Raw genomic sequence first — 24,135 nt, 5'->3', positions numbered from 1 at the left:
GCTATGATGATGTTATCAATTGCTATGGTGACATAATTCGTTTCTATGAATAATGAAAACGTAAATAACATATATAATTAAAATCTTAATTATTTCCTTGCAATTTAAAAAATATGTATATATGAATATGATCCAATTATGTATTTTCAAACAAAAGAAATCATATAAGGTTTTCTATGTTGTTTTTAAACGCCACCATATTAATATAAATATGAAAATATACCTAATATAATATCATTAATTATTTGCAGTAAAGTTTAAATTTTATAACTGGTAAATTTCTTATAAAGTTATAACATTTAGCTCAAAACTGAAAAAACGAAATATCATGCCGTATACCTGTATCTGTATGTCATATAACCATGTATTTCACGATCGTCCGACAAAAAAAAAAACATTCGATATAGATCGTCTTCCTATAAAGGTACCTAAATGAGATAATTATATGTTTAAAAACTAATAATATAAAAATCAATATATATTTGTATAGAAAATTAATTTAATCATACATAATATGTTGTACACAGTAAAAATAATAATAATATAAGAATTACATATAAACTATAAAACTAGGACGTTTCTCGCCTGAAGAGTTACATTTTCCGATGTTTATTGAATCCAGAGTAAATTCTTACGTTCTTACACAATATACATAATATTATGCTTAACATTAATGATAATATAATCAAATTATATGTTATAAAACGATGTTATATTAAATTCAGCACACATAAAATTCACAATAACTTAATGCAAACATAAGTAATAAGTATACATTATAATATTTTTATGATAGAGCAAATTTTTCACTTACCAAATAAATATTTAATAAGTAAAACATTTTTATATACAAATACAAAATACATATATTAAATAAAATATGTTGAAGGTTGTATGAAATGAATTTCATATGTAAAAACAGATAAAAAGTAGATACATTCTATAGGTACCTATATATTATAAATAAATGTTTGTTCAACGCATACACGCAACTAATAAATTATTTAAATGTGACTAAAATATAATCATATTTATACGTAAAAATAATATGTACAAAATATTTTTTTTCTAGACGTTGGCACAGATTTGTATCCCGTTTGTATCTTTGGTTTTATGTGGACTCTGAGGCGAATGTACGAGCAATATGTATTATTTTATTTTGTTCTTCTGTACACTGTACTTACTATACTCGATAATTACCGACGCCTGTCATAAACAAGCATCGTCGTCTCACGACATCTCTTATTATAACCTTATGATACGCGTGTACATATTATATTTATTTAATATCTATTATATACTTTATATTATTCATGGCTCGGACACCAGGTCGGTGATCTGTTTGTTCTTTTTGCTCTTCACGCACCTGCCCTTATAGCATATTTCAGTCTCCATAGATACCTTAGTCGTGGTGGACGTGACCGGCGCGACGGGAAGTTCCGTGACTGCGGCTGCAGTGACGACGGTAGCGTCGGTCGGATCTGTCTCCGCAACTAAGTCCACCGTCGATTCTTCGGCTGCCGTGGACGGCGTTACGGCTTCAGCCCGAGGTTCATCACCACCACCACTGATGAATTTAGCCAGCATATCGGCCAAGTTCCGCTGGAACGCCTCGTCTTGTTCATCATCTGGGTATTTGACCGCGGGTAGAGGTACTTCTGGAATCTGGGTGGTTTCAGCCGGACGTTCTTCTTCCGTCGACGTCACTGCCGCAACTTCTGCGTTATCAGAAACGGTAGTTACCGACTGCTGCTTCTGGTTGCTGACAGTGGTCACGAATGCAGCTATGGTTGTCGGTGCTATCGTGGTGGTGGTGGTGGTTGTGGTTGGTTCTTCCGTAGCGGCAGACGACGAGACTCCGAATTCGGTGGTCGGTTTTGTCACTAACTCATGAATGGCGTTCGCTGAAAGCGGGCCCAAAGAGTTTTGTGACTCAGCTGTGTCCAGGTTATCTTGCGGCTTCTTCACTCGTACTCTGACCCAATGGCCTCGCCGGCCTGGCGTCTTCTTCTCAGCGTTCGGGTCATGAGCTTTCTTATCGTTACTGCTGCCGTGGTGGTGTTTTTCCTTCGAAAAGTCCTCGTCCGCTGGTGGTTCTCCGCTACTGAATTTGGTGTCCGGCCCAGAAGGTGGTTGCGTGTACCTTGTGTCCAACTCGTAACCATGACTCTGCTGTACGGTTACTGGTTCGTTCCAGAATGACGCAGCCTCTTCGATTTTCTTCTGTTCTTCTTGTTGACCGGTTTGCTGTACCTCTTCTTGGAACTGTTGTTGCACTGGCGCGGCTTCTGTGGTCGACGTGGTCGTCGTAGTCGTTGTCGTGGTCGGTCTCCTGGATCTCGAACGCACGAACTCTGATCTACTAGCTTGTGTCGTTCTGGACCTCAGAGGATTTCTCGTAGTTTCGGCCGTTTCAGTAGTTGTCGTCGTTGTTATCGGACGACGTCTCTTCAAAGGATTATACCTTTGCGTTGATGTTTCTGTTATCTGTTCGGACACTTCTTCCGAAGTGCTCGGAGACTCAGTCGTAGGTCTTCTGGTCGTAGTTAATCTCTGCCTTGGCCTCAACTTCGATCGTTCCTTGGGTTTTTCACTGGATTCGATGACGTTTTGAGTACTCGGTATTTCTACTGGCACTTGGGTGGACGTCAACAATAATTTATCGTAATACGACAGGCGTTGTCTAAGTTTGGGCGTGTCTGTGGGAGATAACGTTGCTACCGTCAGAGGTTCTTCGGATACGGTTTGTGGAGGATTAGAAGCAGGTTGAAATTGTTCCGTGGACGACTGTTGTTGGTTTAAAAAGTTATTTCCTGCCTGGTACTGGGAAAGTGGTTGTATTTGTTGGAAGTTTTTAAATATCTGTTTTTCAGTTGAGCTAGAAATAAACTGTTGCTGATTTCTCTCCGGATTGTTTAGATCAGTTAACGATTGAGGATTATTTGAAATTTGCTCTTGAATGGTCTGAGAAGGATTGTCTAAAAGTTGTTGTTGATTTTCAAAGAACGGCTGTTGGCTTGGTTGTTGATTATTGAAAAATTGTTGTTGTTCGAGCTGAGGCAGAGTGTCTAAATAGTTTTGCTGGTTTTGCGGAACTTGTTGATCTGCGAAAAACTGCTGTTGCTGTATGTTGTCAAACTGCTGTTGCTGTAGTGTGCTGTCAAACTGCTGTTGTTGTGTGTTGTCAAACTGCTGTTGCTGTGTGCTTTCAAATGGTTGTCGCGGTGTGTTGTCAAATTGTTGTTTCGGTGTGTTATCAAACTGTTGTGGCTGTGAGTTGTCAAACTGTTGTTTCTGTGTATTATCAAACTGCTGTTGCTGTTTTTCAGCAGATGCTTGCGTGGTTTCAAAAATAGTTTGTTGTTGTTCCACTGGTTTTCGTGAAAATTTCTGTCGTATAGACGTTGGTGTACTCTCCAAAAATTGTTGTTGATCATTCGCCGATGTCGAAATTTCTGGCAAACGTTGTAGTTCTGCTGGTGTTGTAAATTGATCATTTTGTCGTTCTGTGATATCATTCAAGGGAGTAGTCGAGCTGAAACTAGTCAATGAACCCCTATGCAATGGTTTTCTTTGACGATTTCGTTTTGGTGTAGTGGGTGTGACATCTGTGATTGGTTGAGCTCTTTCGGTTACTCGTTGCGTGGTACTCGACACAGATGGTTGTAAAGAGTTGACCTCAGTCGGCAATTGAGACGTGAGTTTGAATGGATTGAATTCGGTAGTGGAGGAAACAACTGGAGACTTGGAAGACACAACAACAGATCCTATATGAGGCGGTGGGAATGGGATTTTTGCGTAACCAGGAGGAGGTTTGAAATTAAGTGGAGCGACGAAAAATGGTAAACGATCCGCCATTGAATCAATTTTGGTAATATCGAGTGACGATAAATAAGGCAATTCAAATTTAACGTAACCTCTGGGTGCATCAAGATCAGTTGGTCCGACAAACACTTTGGGCGAACGATTACCAATTGTATCTAACACGGGTATAGTTTTTGCTTCCTTTAGTATGGTCAGCACTTCGTTTATTCTGTTATCCAGACGTTTTTCCATGTAAACAGAAAGTGGAGGTTGATGCGGAGGTGGATACTGCGTTGATGGTGTTTGTACTGCTTTTTCTGTCAGACTTGGCGAATCAAATGACTGCTGAGGTGCTAATGTCGAAGGTTGCGTTGATTGCACTTTTGGCTTTGGTTTTTGTTTTACTTCTTCAAATTTCGGCACAAATGGTGCTTGTGGTTCTTGTTTAGGTCTTGTTTCTTGGAAATTAGGGACAATGTTTTGTTGAACTTCTGGTTTTGGCCTTAATGACTCAAAATTGGGAGTGAATGTTTGTTGTGCTGTTTCTTGTTGTGGAATTCCTTGGAAATTTTGAACAAATTGCGGTTGTGATTCTAATTTTGGTTCTTCAAACTTGGAAACGAATTGTGGTGGTGGTGGTAGTTCTTGTCTTGGCCTATTTTCTTGGAAATTTGGAATGAACTGTTGTTGAGGTTCTAATTTTGGTTCTTCAAACTTGGGCACAAACTGAGGTGGTAGTGGTGTTTCTTGTCTTGGCCTAGTTTCTTGGAAATTGGGAATGAACTGCTGTTGTTGAGGTTGTAACTTAGGTTCTTCAAACTTAGGTACGAACTGCGGTGGTGGTGACGATTCTTGTCTCGGCCTGGTTTCTTGGAAATTAGGTACGAACTGTTGTTGTGGTTCTAGTTTTGGTTCCTCAAATTTGGGAATGAATTGCGGCGGGAGTAGTGGTTCTTGTCTAGGTCTTGTTGTTTCTTGAAAATTGGGAACGAACTGTTGTTGAGGTTCTAATTTTGGTTCCTCAAATTTGGGTACAAACTTTGGCGGTGGTAGCTCTTGTTTTGGTCTCGTTTCTTGGAAATTAGGTTGGGCGCTTTGCGGTCGTGGTTCTTGTCTTGGTCTCGTTTCTTGGAAATTTGGTTGGAAATTTTGTGGCTGTGGTGGTGGTCCTTGTCTTGGATGATTTCCGTCAAAGTTTGAAACGAAGTTTTGTGCAGATTCTTGTCTAGTTTCGTCAAGATTGGGTGTGAAAGTTTGTTGTGCTTGTGGTTTTGTTTCTTTTGGTTTATCTTCGAAAGACGGCTTTTGGAATCTATTATCGTGAAATTGGAAAAAGTTTGAAGGTGGGTTTCTTGCGTCCTCAACAAATTGATATGATTGTGGACCGACTGGTTGTTCATTTTGAGGCAAAAACTCCGGGCGTTGTTCCTTCAGTTGATTTTGGAAACTGGGTTTTCCTTGTTCAAATGACTGTGATGGTGGTGGAAAACGGCCAGTGTTCTGTTCAAATGACGGTGGTGGTGGTTGTGCAAAACGGTTGGGATCTTGTTCAAATTGTTGAGCAATTGGGAAATGACCTTCAAACGGTTGCGGTGGTCTTTGGAACTTTAGTTTTCCGGTCTCGAACGGCGATTGCGCCTTCGCGTCGATCTGCGACTGTTGCGGTATTGGCCTATCGGCTTGCGACCTGGGCTTTTGCCTCTGTAGTGCTTCAATGGGAACGTACACAAGTTGCACTGACCCTTTGTTTTGTTGCTGGATGAATGGCGATTCGGGAAACGTCACTTTGTTTTCCTTCGGCATAGGCTGGATTTGTGGTTGGGGTAAGAACGTGAACTGTGGCTGGAAATTAGGTAGTCCCTGAAATCTACCCTGGAACGGATTCTGTTGGTTGAAAAACGGTACCGGGAAGTGCACAGGTTGCGGTATTTTTGACACTTGTGGTTGGCTGAAGAACTGAGCCGACGATGCCGCCGGTGTGGTGACTTCATACGGTTCGCCGGCCGGAGCCCGGTTAAAAGTGTTTTGTTTGGCATTGAAATTAAATGCGCGACTGGACGGAACGGCTGGGGGATTTAACAGACGTCCGACTTCGTCAACGCCGCCTGCTTCACCACTGGATTCTAGATTCTTTTGACACGACGGACATGACGCCGTTATAGGTACCCAGTCGTCCACACGTTTTGCTGCAGTCTCGGGCCGGCTCCATGTGTCTTGTGGCCGTACTGGTTCACTCAACAAGGCCGTGCAAAGAAACACGACCAATCTCCACCCTTCCATGGTCGATTGGGACCTGTGAAAACAGATTTCATTAGTATATTTGGTTTCAAGAATATTTAAAATCGTCATACTAATTCATTACAAATATTGAACTTAACGGTGAACATTATAAAACTACATGAAAATATTATGTTTAAATAAATAAATAAATAATATCGACAAATCGCAAAATACCTCTATAAATTATGCATACATTTTATTCAAAATATTTAACTTATTTATTTAAAAAAAAAAATTAAGCAATATAATTTAAATAATATAGAATTGATAAAAAAATATTTAATGGATTATTATGGCATTATCTTATGCAGATATATTTTTTGTTGATCACTTAGTTATCTATTACGCCACGGTTATTGAGTAACTAATATAGTATTAATACCGGTATATCACCTGAAACCGATCGTGCAGACATTTTATAATATGATAATTGTCGCACCGGAACTATTTGGATTGCACTAATATGTATATCAGGTCACATTCAAATTCAATTATGAGTAAATTGTCCGAAACTTCGAATATAATATAAGCATTTTTACTCAGAGTTCTAGAAGGACACCATCAAAGTCATTTTCAACACACATTCCTCGAATCAATGACATGTTACAATGTACCTACGTTTGATGTTTACGTTATAAGCTACGTTCAAGATAGGTATATATTATTCAACGTTCAAAACTTCGTAACAAAAAAAAAATCAGCACGCTGTGTCTCTGTTTACACCGATATTGTTTTTTATTTATGACATAATATTGAAAAATTGATTAATTTTTTCGTTCGGGGAAAAGTGAAAAAAAAAACAATCTCATTTTATAACATAAATCTATACGTTCAATCATGCGTACAGTAAAATATAGCGTGCCTGCTATATAAGTATATAGTGTAATAATTAATTTCACGGAGGATGTACTTATTATGGCTGCATAGCAACAAAAAAAAACGGATATAACTGCAATATATATATATGATTGTCATGCAGCAAACGATCGAGGAAATGCGATAAAAATCTTAAAGTTATTATTTTACTCAGGTCGTATATTATAATATAAACAATTATTCATTTTTAATTATCTAAAAAAACATTCAACTGTACAAAAGGCATAATATTATGTTTGTGTGACATTTCAAATTTGTTAAGATTACAAAATAATACGTGTCAACCGGTCGATTATTACAAATTAGTTATTATATTATAAAACTAACTTATCTACAACACGTGCATAGACGCATAAACTATACATATAAGTACGAAGTACCTAACCGTGCACAATAGTTACTATCCAGAATCTATAGCCGTACACCCGAGTAATCACTATAATAGTATATAGTCCGTTCCCATCATCAAGAAATATTATACGTGGTATTGGTAAGTATACCTACTTACATTACATTATTATCAACGATTTTGAAAATTTTTTTTATATACAACAGTAAGTTAAACACGTCGTTTGACTCGCGATGAATACTGTTGACTATAATATAAGTAATAAGTATAATATTATAAATTTATAACACTAATGTAGTTTTGATCATTATTCGCTCATCGTTTATACGTACTCCCGTCCCGGTATAGAAAATATCGGAAAGACGAGATTTTGACATTGAATTTCGCCAACACATTATTTTAACACACAGCTACCTATACTATGTACAAGTGATTACGACTGACCTCTGCGCACATGTTTTTCTCGTTATTTGTTTTTTTTTTCACTTTAAGTTATATAATTGTTAACCAGAGATTACCACGCATTTATGGAGGAAAACTGCGACAGCACATGCCGGCCGTAAGGCGTATATGGACGAAGAACAATAACACGCAACCGTTTGCGTCCACACTGGTACTTATACTTAGACACTAAGTGCAGTTTGGAAATCTCGATTAATATTTTTCCGTTCAACCGCTTCTTTATAATCGTCTTGTTTGTGTCGACCGACGGTTTTAGTATTAATCATTATAGTCAGTAATTACGTAGCTTAATGGACGACTTCAATAACTCCCGGGTGTAAATATATTAACTACGACAGTGGCAGTCATCCGGTAAAAAAAATAAATCTATTATACGATAGTATAGTAATAATATTTTATAATATATTATTATAAAGTTAAACGTGATTAACTCGAACTTCTTTAACTCGAAATCGTCGATACCTAGAACTTTTTCCCCGGTCCCTATAGAATTTCCTTTAATAATTTGTATTATCCTCGGATTACTCGATAACTGCGACTCTCTGGCCAGTCTCTTCAACTTCGAGTTAACCACGTTCGACTGCATTATACAAACGAAATACGGTGGACGAACGTTTATTGTTATAATTGAATATTGAATGTATAATGTATATTATAGGTACATAATGAGCTATAAAATGTCAATAACAATTAGGTATATTGCATATTTTCAAAGACCAAGTGAACATAAAAACTCAACTAACACTAAAAAAAATACCTTCATACCTATACCTACCCACTATATTAAAATATAATAATAATAATATATCGAAACGTTTCTCGTTTCATAATTTTTCTCTTCTCTGAATGATTTTATTCAAACGTTTTACATTTAACGGGCGTTTATTTTATAATTGATACGAACATACTCGTTATGTTTGGAAACTCCAAGATCTCGGAACGGAAAAGAGAAATAAAAACGAAACCATTACCATATTATTATTATTATCATAGTCTTCGCGGGCAAAAACACGCATCGCGCCGCTCTACATGTGCGCTCGAGTCGCAAAGACGATAGTAATAACATGCAGTCAGGCAATTATACATCATCTTTAACAATAATTGTTATTAAACGCAGTTTTTACGTTTTCAAAGTCAACAAACCGTATACCACCTGCAGTTTTCCTCTCCCGGCGACTGCCGCACACGCACTTGACCGCGCGCGCTTGCCCGGCGAAATCAGCATATATTATTATTATTATACCTTACAGGCGGCATATTATGTAGAAAGCGAACTTGTCGCGGTGTGCGCCGGCGACGAGGGACGAGACGATATTATTTCAATTAAAATAATATATTATTATTATGCCGTACGACAATAATATACGCATATACATCTGTGTACGGTCGTATACAGCAGAACGCACTGCGGCACGCGATACGTGACCGGCCGAGGCTGCTTCCTGTCCTACCACCAGCTATCGTGGGTAGTACATTGAGTTTGGCGGGCGAAAAAAAAAATTCTATCCGTTTACGACCGACCGACCGACCGACCGGTCAAACGACGACGATATTCGCATCGATGGCGCGCGGAGGAGAATGCGAACGAAAACGAAAGCGGTCCGTAGAACGGAATTCGAATAATAATAATAATAATAATAGTATGGGTAGTAATGTGATCGGGCCAAACACCTGTAGGTAGAGCCGTAGGAATATTACGCAATCGATAGTTCCCGGATTTTGATCTGCACTGGGTGAGACCGAAACAGCTGCAGTAAAACGGCTCTATCGAATAATGATTTCTTTTTTGGAAATCCGATCGCTCTCGCGCGTGGCTTATTGACGCGCACGCAACTCATCTAAAGTATATAGTTCCGCAGCGACATCGATAATGGACGACAATTATTTATGACGATAAATAATTATTAGATTAATAAATATTAGTCATTAAATCATTATCATCATTTGTATAATTTCACTGTGGAAACGATTGTTTTTCGGCAGTTTGTTTTTATGAAATATAATTTAATGTAATTACGGGAGAAAATCGGCAGGTCGAGAACAGGGTATAGTAAGGTTACCTATAGGTAATAATAATTCGTGTGTCCATTATGAGTGAACGTTAAGTATAATATAGGAATGTGCTTGTTGTTTAAACGTCGTCGGCGCGTTAACTTTTGATAATTATCAATTATCGTAATTGATAATATTATGCCTCAAATGATTTCGAAACAATCGCGTTGACGAATAATTATTACGAGACCTTAAACGCTTGTGAATCGTGAAAGAATTTACGTTGTAATGAAATCGATAGTATTATAATATGCCTGCCCATACATTATCACAATAAATTATAATTTGGTTTGGAATGTCTGAACGATAAAGTAATATAATATTATTACGTGCGCAGATTATACAGATTATAGTGTAAATATTTGTACTCGGTGATTAAATTACATATTTAACGAAACGTAACAGTGAAATCTTTCGAGCACTCCAAAAAGAACGGTTTGTTATCGTTGGAACGCGGACGCGATGTAAAGGCGTGGAAAGTCCGTGTATCCGTCGTAGGTAGGTATATAATGTAAAATAGGAAGTGTTTCGGTCTTCGAATTACACGTGTTCTAAACTTTCTGACTTAGCCGTCAGTTTCGCATTCAATGGAAAAAAATGTACTTCTAAATTATATTTTATTCGTCGCATGAAAGTTTGCATCTACACGGATCGTTAACCACTGCAAAAGAAATCGAAACCAAATATGCGCGAAAACTATAAACATTAAGAATAACAAACGTATCGTCTTACGATTGTTGTAATGTTGTGTGATATTATAATGCACTCTGATATTCAAAAATAAAACTTGAACACAATACAATAAGTGCGTTCGCATATCGTATCTATTGGTTAGGCGCGTATATACCTATAGGTACCTACCTACAATAGGTACAATGCAATGTTTGTGCTCACAATATAACGTTATAAATATGTTTTTTTCAATATTTAAAAAACGTTTAAAAATTGTTGATCTTATTCGTTTCGGTTTTCACTAGACGGTAAAAAAAAAAAATGACAATAGTATACAAGGTATACCTACTTACCAAACAACAAAATATGGTCGAAATGCACACACTACATAGTACTATTATATAGCTATATTATACCCACTGCACATTTCTTTGAATATTAAAAACAGAAATTAGACCGCTTGGCGTTACCTGCAAGCTCTGAATATATTTCAGACTTGAGAAAATTACTCTAAATGCATAACTGGACACGCGATGACTATATTATATATTATAATAATATGATTATATCATGCACGCGTCTATACACGGGGAAACTAATTTATCCCAAAAGAATAATAATATTATACTCTCATTCGAACGGCGGCGTCCTTGTGCGCCCATCGAGTGACGAATCACACTCGTAATAATAATATATAGTGACACATAATATGAATAATAATATTATATAACATACTATTCACGAGAAATTATATGGAAAATAAAATAATAGGTTCGGCCCGCGGGTTCTCCGTCGCGGGTACGGAGTAGTGTTGTGTTTTCGCCTCCGCTCAAATGACTTAACGAAAACTCAATTGCCGACAATAATGAACGTATACACAGGCCGTATACATCAATCCACGTATTTGTTCAGGAACAGAATTTTTTTCTTTAAAACTATTTCCGGGACCAATATACTTTGTAGTTTTGTACTAACTCGATGTGTTGACTCGAACCAATTAATTATTTATATACGTTCTGACCAATTAATCGCTATGCAATACACGACCGCGTGATTGTTGCACTCTTAAGTTATAATAGCTACAATATATTAGCAATAATAATATTTCCAGTAAATCATGAGTCACTTCGTTTGAACATTTTACGAAAACTTAACACGTTATTCGTTTTAGCCGCACGCATTTTTTTACGTATGCAGACATTTTTTAACGTATTTATGGAACAAATTTACAGTAGGTCACTATAATTGCTGATCACAGCTAAGATCGTTTTGGTGTGTATAAAGATCCTATCCATAATTAGTATATTCGTACAGTATTGTATACACTGCAGAGCTATTATATAGCAAAGCAATTATTTCGTTGATGGTGTATAAAATAAGAGCATTATTGGACAATTTCGAATTTTAATTCTTATTTCAAAACAATATGATATAGTGCAATGCATTCTCGATATTATGTTCCGACGACAGATGATGTATTCTAGATGGATACGAGTACCTACAATATATTATTTTTTTATTTTTTTCCCCAAAGAAATTTCTCGTCTATATATATTATGATCATTACAAAACCGATGAATAGAAATATTACTTTTATTTTTCCCAGCAAATCCTCGTTTATCACGTTTATAATTTTTGACATATCTCGTAGACGTCATAAAAATATTTCTGTGCTTATATATAGGTATACGAAAAAAAAAATAATAATCATTTCCGTCCAAATAGAATAGACGCGCGCTCGCGCACACCCGCTTTCATTATTATTGCCACTGCTGCAGCAGCAGTAGCAGCAGCTATATCTATCCAGACGCGATGACTGGCCGTCCTCTAGAAATCTCACCGACCTTCGAGTCGAAGCGAAAGTTTTCCATTTTCACGTTGACAAACGACGGTAATATATGTATATATGTTTTCAAATAGGTGTTTGGTATTATTGCCACGGTTTGAGGTACCTATATATACAGCCAGCATATTATGGCGTATAGCTATAATATTATCTTCACAATTTAATTTTTCACACATCCTAATTCGACCTACCCATCATCGTTTTATCGATTATCGATTATGTTTTATACAACATATATGTACAATATTACTATCGCGGCCAACGAACGTTTGGTGCAATGGTATATTATACTATAACGGTCAAGCTCAACAAGTTGCAGAGGGTTGATAACGCAGTATATATATAAGTACTTATGTATGGTATAATATTATGTATTTATGATGCCTTCGATGTACCATCTATCTACCTATATGATATAGTGAAAGCTGAGTGCGTTGAACCTGCAACAGCATTTTACCTTCGTCTGATGCGAACGATAATGAATAACTCGATGGTAATTTTATTAAATATGTTACGGAATGTGTGTGATTGTTTTTCTATCTCCATCCGTCCCGCAGTAGTTGAAATTATTTTAATATTTTAATATTATTATATTATATCAAACTACATGATCGCGCATCAGGAATTAGCGTCACGAAGACGAAGGGCGGAGACGATTAGCTATTCTTCGGCCGCGGTACGTGACAAAACTACTAAATTATTAATTTTCAATTCAAGTTTGTTTCGACGGCCATCGAATCTCATTCAATATCGACTAAATGGGTGTGATCTATAATGGAATCAATACTGCTCTTGCCGCTATTTCGGTACGGAGCTTGTTGAAGCGTACATATATATACAAAAAAAAAAAGTTTTTTTTTGTAACTATACTTGCACATTGTAAAACGACCGTAAAAATTGCTTTTTCGACTTTTTAGTGTATTCATTAATAATTAATATATAATTTATACAAGAACACCACTATACTCATAATATTTTATGAGATGACGCAGTGACGACATCATCACGTTAAAAATCGACAAGCTGTACGATTGAGCAAAAGTTTAGGTATAAATCATAAACCGAAGACGATGTTGTACTTGCGTGCTTGAACCGAGCAATTTTCGATCGAATTGAATTTACAACTATCGAAAAATAAATATTGAATAATAAAAACACGGCTATATACATGCGATTCCGTCCATAAGTCTAAAAATCTATCAGATTATGATAACATATTATAATATCGTATCCGAACCCTGGCGCCCGAAATCCGCGACGATTAGTGACGCGTGCTGGTATACTGACAAAGACTATTATTTGGTTTTTTTTATTTATAAATTATATTTTCATTGATATGAATGCAGCACAATGTGCAGTCGGTCGGTGTGCAAAAATCGAAATGAATTAATGATCCACAACGAATTCTCAGGGGAAAAAATGTATCATGCGCGAGTTCGCGGCTCTGCAAGTACCTACACATTAAAATACAATAATCTACTAATTGTATTTCGTCGAATCGCCATGACAAAACACGTGTGAAATAAATCTAATGGAACAAATTAATTTAGAGTATACAGGGGTATAGAATAGCTGATTTAATTTAATTAAGGTTCATAAACATAGTAAATTATAGTATATAATGCATAATATGATATATTATTATATGACCTTAAGATATATTTTACACTTTACAGTCGATTTTGTTCGTATGCAATTTTAGAAATTTCAGTACACGTTTCATACTTGACTTTTTGCAAGGTATCGAGTAAGACTAATGTTTCATTATTATAATATATCATGCGTGTGTATGTACACGTTTTGTAAATTAGTTTGATTAAATATAAGTGTATGCCTAAGTAGTAAATCGATATTTGTATTTATGGGCTATGCAATAATTAATATGTAGGTAGGTCGGTAGGTAACCTATTGCACAACTATATAATATATTGGAGTAATTCATTAATTTTCACAAGTATGCATCACTGCAGGTGATCAAATGCAAATATTTTCATTAGATATGTTTACAAACGTCGGAATATTTATTAGTTTAAAAGAAATCATAAATAAACGAACACACGAACATAACATTGATATACGCACGTGTGTTATAGCATTATAAAAATCACGTTGCTATAAATGATTTTTTTTTTTACTAGTACCTAGTAGAGGTCAAGCATAGATCTGGAGTCTAGACGGCACGTGTCGAAATCGAGTAAAATGCAACAAAAAAATATATATTAATACTATAGCCAGCTATAGACAGTTATGTCTCACAATATTATTGCAATTTGACAATTCATAAGTACATTTTCGACACAATGTATATTGTAATCAATTAAAATTCCAAAATAGGCAGGTATAACTCCATTATATATGAACGTATTTATAATATGCTAATATAATGCTGGTTATTTAATATTTTGTTGTGTAAATGTATATAAAATATAATAATTGGAATATTTGAGACGACAAAATTAATCGAAAACGATTTAAAGCTATTTTATTCGACAGGCGCGCAAGACTCGATCGATATACAAAAAAAAACTCTCTTGGAAATAATAATAAAAATAATAATGATCAATGGGACCTATATAATATAACACGATGGCGCCGGAACTTAAGAACTACGTGAAAGCAATAATGTTATTGACAAATGAAAATTTTCGATTAAAATACGCATCAAAGCGTTAATAAAAAATTGGAATTATGATTTCATATCCGTCGATAGGCTCACCGATGATGAAACGATAAAGAAAATATACATCATCTGCCGACCGAGTGATCGTACACGACTTGCGCAACACTCGAAGACATCGCGAATTTTTGTTTCCTTTTAAACGTCATTCGTCTCGGTACTATCCCGTCCAGAGTGCTGCGTATATATATATACATAAATAATAGTAATAATACATATATATAGAGGTATATCTACAGCTTATGATTTCGTTACAAAAACTACGTGTATCTATACCTACGCGTTATCAAAACACAATGCTTTTACGTAGGTACATATGGTTATGTAAAGGAAAAAAAAAATGTAATCCTGTCCCGCTGTGTGACCAAAACGTCAAAAACGGAAAAGGAATAAGAGAACACACGCATTGCAACAATGACCATAACGACGACGTGGTATATCGCATAATCGTGAACATTCTTATTATTTCACACGTTAATTATATACATTCGTCATATATAATATGTCCACTGATTATTGTTGTATCATAACCATAGTTTTTAGCGTCGAAGACGATAACTATACGTAATCACATTCTTTGAATACTGCGAGTTGTAGACCGTACATAGTATAGGCAGTAGCCAGTAGGTACCTATATTATTTTTAAACATTGTGGAGAGTAATAATAATAATTTATTGTTATAATATGTGTTATTCGATCTCGTCGAAAGATTTTAACGCCCGCCTTGTTCTTAAAAATTATTCAGCTGCAGTTGTTTTCGAATTAGTTCATTGCTAGTAGTTTTCGCATAGGTACCTATAGAGAGTATAGAGACATTATGTTATATTTGTTAATGCGTTCAGCATTAAAGGTCATGTGAATTTTTCTAATGCTTATATTATAAACTATAAGCTTCTACATAAGTATTAAACAAAACTACAATGAAAAAATAATTCGCACGTTTTTTAGGATTAAAGGCTGCACTCGGGTCAAGGTATAAATGTGTTAAAAATAATAGTGACAAACCACTGGGTCGTATTTTAAGAAATTAAATATAATAAAACTCAACTGTCACTTCATGTAACAGAAAATGTGAGGTTAAACGAAATCGAACGTTAAGTGCTCATAAATTATTTGAAATTATGAAAGATGCAAAGCACATTGCACAATAAAAGAAACCTTATTAAAAATCCATCTAAATAAATTGCTGCATATCTAAACATTGAACTTTGTAAAACCGTAGGAATAGAAAAATATAGTAATGTATATATTAGGGATATTTACAAATCCTAACAATATTTTATTTTATGCTAGTGATTTTATACAAGTTTAGAGGTCCCTAGAGTCTTATATTTAGGTATATTTTGAATAAAATGTAATAAATATAGGTACCTAATACAATAACAAAAACATTTTCAAATATTTTGAACTCCCCGAAATACAGGCACAATGAAAATACATTTCGAAAAAAATCTAAATCCCTGCTCATCCAGTAAGTATGAAATAATATATAGGTATTATTTTGCTTTATAATATAATCGATATAATATTTCATTCGTGAAACATTTTGAATGGCGAAGAATATGGGCTGTATAGTGTATACTGTATAATATGACACACAGAACGTGCAGAAAATACAATTTAAGTGTGAATGTATGGTATATTATTTTGTTCGTCCTGAACATCCCTTGTGTTGTAAATTGTAATATAATATATTATACCTGTTCTCTCTCCATATAATATATATATTTGATTTTGAGGGTTATAACATATTGTTGAAGCATGAAATATAGGTACCTACGTAGAAGTATATAATATATCGATTATAATATAGTGAATATACATGACTATACGCTTATACCTTTTTTTTCTCGCTTTATAATAACTGAATCTTGGTTGCAGCAGCAGAGAAAAGAAGTCGTCGGGGGATCTGCACTACAATTGTTAACAGGTGGTTGGATGTAAGTATTATAGTAGCGACATAGCGTATTATATAGATTAATATTTAATCCGGTCTGTAAGCGTTTCTACTATACATATATTATATTTATATATATCATATACCTACTGCAACAGCTATATAGTGTATGTATACCCACGTAAATAGGTACAAACGAACAACGAGAAAATAACAAAAATGTCGTTTCTTGTACGAGTGACCAACTTAAAACACGTTCGTATGAACATTGAAAATCGATAAACGTATTCTGTAGTTGGGATGATTTGGGATTTGCCCCGTCCCCCTCCTAACTCAAATAGAACGAAAAGAACAGTGCATTTCCCGAGGCTATATTTTACTGTAACGTTTGAACTTCTAGAGATAAAGTTTTCCAGTGACTACGAATTCATATTTAGAGATAATATTATGCACCCACTTCAAATAATAATGTATAAGAAAAGTATATACGTAGAGCAAGGTAATTATTTTACCATACAAAATTTGTACGTGTATTTTAAATAGTATTTTACTTTGCATCAATATTTTTTTAAGTTCGGCAATTATTTATTTTTATTCAGTCTCCTAATATTTCGGAGCAGAATATTTTTCAGGTTTTGATACATAAAATATAGAACCTATAATTAATTTGTTAATAAATAACTGTATTTAAGGTTTAAATGAAATTAGTTTTCATTTAGTTTTGTTGAAATGTTGAAAAAAAAAAATGTTTTTAACTATGCAAAAATGTTTTGGTAAAATTAGTTAAATGACAGTATTATTATTTAAGATCAACGCCCGCATATATTATTCGTACAAACGTGTAGGCGTAAATTTTGTCATCTATACAGGTATTTTTGATTTTAATCGTGTAATGTAATATTATAATCGGTTGTCGATACCTGCAATATTAATGCTGTATGTCAAATCGCACACATTGTAAGCGTACGCCGATAATGCAGCGATACGTTTCGATTACGTTAATTATAGGCAGATATGAATACAATAATTTTAAATAATATAAAATAAATAATCCAAAGAACAAATACTCACGGAATACACTCGGGGAGGACGTATCGATGGTCGTCGGGCGTATGTGTCTACACGGGTGCGCGTAAAAAAACGATAGTTTTACGTCGTCGTATAATTATAATATTATTATGTATATCCGACGGGTGACCGACGACGAACAACTCGAGCGGCGGAAGTACGCGAGCGTATTGAGACGATTGCGCGCGGAATGACCGTCGCGGGACACCGGAGAACGCGTTTTGGAAGTACTTGGAAGCAGTGGCGTCGGTGGTCGCGTCGTCCGTCGGTAGATCAGGCGGGAAGAACGGCCACCGGTGGGGTGGTGAGAGGTCCGCACGGTGTTCGGCCGCCGAAAGGAAAAGTGAAGAGACGCGGCGGCGGCGGCTGCGGCGGGTGTGCGCGCGCGTGTCGTTGGCATTGGCGGCTCCAAGGTCGCGGCGGCGGAGGCAGTAAACAACACGTTTTCCACCTACTAAGGTATGGGAAAAAAACAGCCCTTTAGTTTTTTCATAAAAGACTATTTTTAATACTTTTTTTTTTTTTACTCGACAACGCCGCCGCCGTCGGAATTCTCGGCCGAGACGATTTAAATATTCTTGTTATTGTTGTTGTTGTTGCTGTTGTATACCTATAGCAGTTCAAGCCCAGATTTACGATGATGTAGTCTGTGCAGTCATGTAGTTATATTATACGCCTTGAGAGTTAAAATTGTTTCAATATGCTATAAATATCAGACATCGATACGCATCATATGATGCATTAAGAAGTTAAAATGTGCACCGAATAAATTATTTTAAAATAAACACCATATATTATACATTTATCAATATAATATGTATATATTTAGGCATGTACAGGTATATTTATAAACTATAAATGTAACTTTAAACCGTGTCCATATTATTTTAAGTGCCTTAGGTATTATATTTTTTATAAACAATATTATAATATTATATGAAATGTACTTAGGTACGTATTTAGATTTAGAATTATCTTTTCCTGAACATTTGGATTTATATGGCAGTTCACTCTTTGAGTTTAAATCTACAAAAAAAAAAAAATATAATGAACTATGTATTTTGTGTAGGTATTAATTAATGTAAAATCTGTCTACAATTTTTTATGTTTTGACAGGTAGCACGGAATTGGTTCCCTGGTAACATAAATTATACGAATCGGTTCTCGATAAAAATTACTTATCATCATACAACTGTTGGAATTCGTTCCCATATTAACTATAAATTATGTACTAATACGGTATTCTTATATTTGTATGGTATTTTACGATCTCTACAAAGTGAGTAAATAGAATATTACTATATATAATAGATCGCTGAAAAGGAAAAGTTTATTGGTGAAAATATTGAAAAATTGAATGACTGCCAAATTTTGAGCTTCGAATTCATCAAAAATATGTGTTGTAAATGCATGTTTACCTCATTAATTTGTATTGTTGTTTATTTTTATCACTAATCAACCAGCCCACCATATTATTGATATATATATATATTATTATTATTCCATTATTATTAGCATTGACAAATAAATAAATTTATATTATATAGCGTATATAATTTATGTATATAGATTATAGACTGACTATAGCAACACTTTTAATCATACGTAGGAGGCTAGGACGCTAGGTATTCTAAATGAAGACAGTCCTAGGTCTGGGCCAAATGGGAAGGACATTTTTGTTGGTTGAATATTACATCGTAATAATTTGAAAAGTTGATTTAACACAGTAAGTTGTATTAGCATTATGTGAAAGCTCATCGGAACCATCCGTACGGTGCTTGTAGAACGTTGACAATCCAGGAACCAATTATTTGTATGTTACCTGTTAGACAACCCGGGGGCCGCTTCGACGATGTTATACAACACAAACGAATTTCCTGGAAACTCAAAAATGTCATAATAATGTACAGATAAAATAAAATTATAGTACGGTATTTTTAATCAAAACCGCGAGCTCATACGCGTCAGTATTACGCTTTTGGTACCTATTTATGTCTGCCCGATTTGGGTTCCACTCTGTCCGCTAGAATAAGGCCCGTGCAGGCGTCCTCTCGTAATTATGTAATAACGTCACAGCGCATATTGCCTTTACCATATTAAAATATTTATTACGATTTATTATTGTCGTACGGCAAATACGCATTGTCATTCACGAGAACGTTTTTGGCAAGCTCTCGGGTGACGACGATTTGAATTCTTTTCGTTCTCCGTCTCTCGAGCCCCCCCCCCCTTCCCCTTCCCTCTTCTACTCGCATATACTCACGTCAAAGTTATGCCGCACACGCAATCATGTGGCGTGACGATAACGTCGTTATTATGTTATAATATCATTATATTATAGCGCGTCCATCAAAAATATATAACGATATTGTTATGAAAAAAAATCAATACGCATCAAGTGGGTACACTTGATTGGGCTGTACCTATATACTATGACGAAGACGACGATAACAACGATATTACATTATAATATTATTGTCATTATAATGTCACGACGGGCGCAACGTCCGCGATTGTCCCGCCTCCGAAAATACGCGATACTCGCGTGGGTCGTATAATAATTATCGTGGGCATAGGACATAGGTGCATTATATTGTTATTATTGTATTATAGGACGGATCTATAGGTCCTACACGTCGATCTATAGGACCTTATGATCTATGCGTCGCGTATTGTGATCGGCGGATTAGTCGGTTACGCCTATATAATATAAAATCACTATCGTTTTTCTTGTTAACAATATCATCGATATATTATTTTAATCACATTTTTATTGAAATTTCACTTTTTTTGCACCAGTCAATTTTGTTTTGATTTTTTTGGTAAATTCGCGTAACATGAAATAATATATACGCCGAATACATTATAGAGGTATTATACATAACGTAATTCATTGTTTTTTATATGAGCGAACTGATTAGGAACCGTATAGGTACCTATATAATATTGTTTGTATTATAATGTTACGATGTCTTAACTCTTAGTGTCTTACCGACGACGGTTTTTTCCCCTCCGACACTTTTTACGGGTAGCTGAAATAAGCTCCGATAACCGTTTTTGTAGACATTTTTTTTTTTGTAATTGCTTCCGATGTTCAAATCGCAATAGATTTACACGTGACGAGTGTCCGACACCTGTTATACGTTCTTTGGGTTTTTTTGGTTTTACCTGACACATGAACTTCCCTAAAAAAGGTAATGGTACGATATAATATTGTTATTAATCAATGAAACAACACATGTCACATATTGAAAAACGACCAACTCTTTTGAAGTAAAAACATTATTCAAGTATATGTACCATTGACCGTAAAGCCGTAAGTATGCTTAAAAGTTGCGTAGCGAGCACAACAGTTTATTGTTCTAAACAGTTTTCCGATGGTTCTCAGACTTTCAGAGGTGTAAATATAAAGTAGCCATGGGGGGTGAGTGTGGAGAGTGGGCAGATGATTTTTTACGGCCAATGAATCATCTAAGCAACTATCACCTATAGTAAAAAAAATATACCTCTCCAAGATTAGGTATGTTTTAAATCATTTTCATTACGAGTGGGCACGGGGAGGTTAAAACTCGTGTTTTGTCCCCACTGATAAAATAATAAGTGTTGTCCATAACTATACAAGACAAATAGCATTCTACATCACTATATATGTACTTTTCGTATGTGGTTTGTTTCTATACACGCAGCACCCATTACATTCTGACCAAAAACCAACAATTTTATGATCAAAGCCAACAGGCATCAACACACTATTATGATTTTATATAGAAACCAAAGATGGTATGATGAACCATTACTGGGCACGTCGCATGTAATTACTTATTATTATAATACACGTATACGAAATTAAAATATTACGAGATGAAAGGTTTGTAAGTACTCTATAAATATACAACACGTAATACAATAATAATAGTCTATCGGTTATCCAATGTGTTAGTAACAATCTGACCTTGTAACCTGATGCATATTATGCAGAGAACTAATAATTTTAGGAAATCGATTTTTTTTTTGTGGTAGTAGTAGTATCTAATAGGTGGGTATAGGTAGGTACTCACACCATACCACGTTGCATCTGAAGCGATGTGATATAATGTGATATTAACTAATAACTATTATATAGCTGGTATAAAAATAATAAATCGATGATGCATAATAAATAATATTATTAAAATTACCAATTATTATAATATAATCGGGTGTAACTATGCATCTATTCAAGTACAATACGAGTGTATACGTCTCATGTATATTGCATCAATAACACATTAATGTGGCATTTATATATGTATATATCATTATACATTATGAGTTACGGATATTTAAACGTTTTTCTCTTTGATATCTAATTAGGTAACATAATATGCATTATGCACATAATAAAATATAATACCCGAGTAACCTACGTTTTATTAGTTCTTGGCTGATGGTTTCAATAAATTGTGTACATTTTTTTCCCGTATAGTTTTGACCAAACCCGTGCATCTATTTAACTATATAATATGCATACCACATACGAGTAATTATTACAACTGTTATTAATTCCAGAAGAAGAGAAATCGAGATCCGTTACGTTGAGTAACGAAAAACCGACATCTTGGACAATTATTCTCAACACGGTAAAAAATATTGTAATCGATATACGGCGGGCGTTATAACACATTTAAATATGCTGTTGGATCTTTAAAATAATATTTGGTATATGTATACGCGCATCACCCGCCGTCCACTGACTACTGAGTGTATATCATATTAGGGGAGAAAACAGGTTTAACCCTCGTTGAGACCAACCGGGAAAACTTGTATAGGGCATTATATTTAATAGACTAAAATGTGATTATATACAAATCATTGTGGTATATATATATTATATATTTTATATATATAAAAAAAAAAGGTTAAATTAACTGAACGTAATTTAACCCAACATTTATTCGTCCGATAAATATTTTAAAATATTTAACTCAAAACGTATTAAAAAACTAACATTATATAGTCACTTCGTGTAGGTATCATAAATAAACGTTTCAGTATAGTTACAATTACTTATGAAGTACCTAAAATAAACTAAAATGTTACTTATACCTGTAAATAAAAGGACAGAACGATCATATTATAATAATAATGTTAAGGACAATCAAAATTAATATTATGTGACTACGTCATCGCGATCTGTTTCGTTATGAATTATTATGACGTATTCAGAACGAGGAGGGATATATGTATCGAAGAAAAGGCAGATCAATGATTTTACTTATTTTTTATGATAATAAATTCATATTTATATAAATTATCGTTCACCGAGAGCCGGATATACTTTTAAGTGGGGGTATGACGTCCTAACCTAACTAGTATTATTAAAGTCATCGTTTCAGAAGGCCAAACTGTCGTTGGACTGGTACGTTAAAACCGTGTTAATATTTTAAAATTTGAAAGCTGCAATAAATTATTATGAATCATTGTATTTCACATTCAACCGATATCATGGTTCTAAATTTAATTTTTGGTTTATATTTACTGAAGAATAAATTATAAGACCTAAACTATTGTTTAACGATTGATTATGACGTATTCATAATTTAAAACAATATGATTCACATTATTGTACTTGTAAAATGTACGTAAGTGCCTTACGATATATTAGGAATTGCGTAGATTTAGGATTTTTCACAGTTCTATATTATTCTATTATATTATTATGCACGTAACATGTACACTAAAACTTGTTTTCTGACATTATTGAGAAAAAATGTATTACCAAATTCAGCTATAAATATATAGGCTTTATTTAGGCATAATATCCATTGGTATATTAATAATTATTTAAGTCCAATAAGCAGAAAAAAATCATAAAATTCTGTACGAAAGTGGTTCAAAATCAACATTCTCGATAAATCTTGGGACAACTTTTACATTCATATTATATTTTATATATATTATTATGTTCTAGAGAAATTAGTAATAATTTAACAACATTATACATCATCGTCATTTTTATTTAAAATGTAACACATATAAAATAACCAAGAGATTTAATCAAAGATCCTCATTGCGCAGTCGACATCGTTATAAATAAAATAATTTAATGTATTGAATTATTATACGCACAGTTAAGCCTTAGGTCGTAATGGTCATATTTTTAGTAAACAAC

General features: G+C 34.6%; 1 protein-coding gene across 1 annotated transcript; it reads right to left on the bottom strand.

The window, feature by feature from the left end:
* Positions 1 to 460: 460 nt before the first annotated feature.
* On the bottom strand, positions 461 to 18,222 carry LOC132944425 (titin). The gene is made up of 2 exons (XM_061013745.1): positions 17,988 to 18,222; positions 461 to 6,097 (listed from the first exon to the last, which is right to left on the bottom strand). Exon 2 carries the CDS (start codon positions 6,082 to 6,084, stop codon positions 1,312 to 1,314), a length of 4,773 nt encoding a protein of 1,590 aa, XP_060869728.1. The 5' UTR covers positions 6,085 to 6,097; positions 17,988 to 18,222; the 3' UTR covers positions 461 to 1,311.
* Between the last annotated feature and the right edge of the window lie 5,913 nt (positions 18,223 to 24,135).

This window comes from Metopolophium dirhodum, chromosome 5, assembly GCF_019925205.1.
Source record: "Metopolophium dirhodum isolate CAU chromosome 5, ASM1992520v1, whole genome shotgun sequence".
Lineage (NCBI taxonomy): Eukaryota > Metazoa > Arthropoda > Insecta > Hemiptera > Aphididae > Metopolophium > Metopolophium dirhodum.
Note: the sequence above shows the minus strand (reverse complement) of the source record. Positions and strands in the feature narration are given on the sequence as shown.

Excerpts from the sequence above, each read along its gene's own strand:
- LOC132944425 (XM_061013745.1), bottom strand. The coding sequence starts at position 6,084 with ATGGAAGGGTGGAGATTGGTCGTGTTTCTTTGCACGGCCTTGTTGAGT.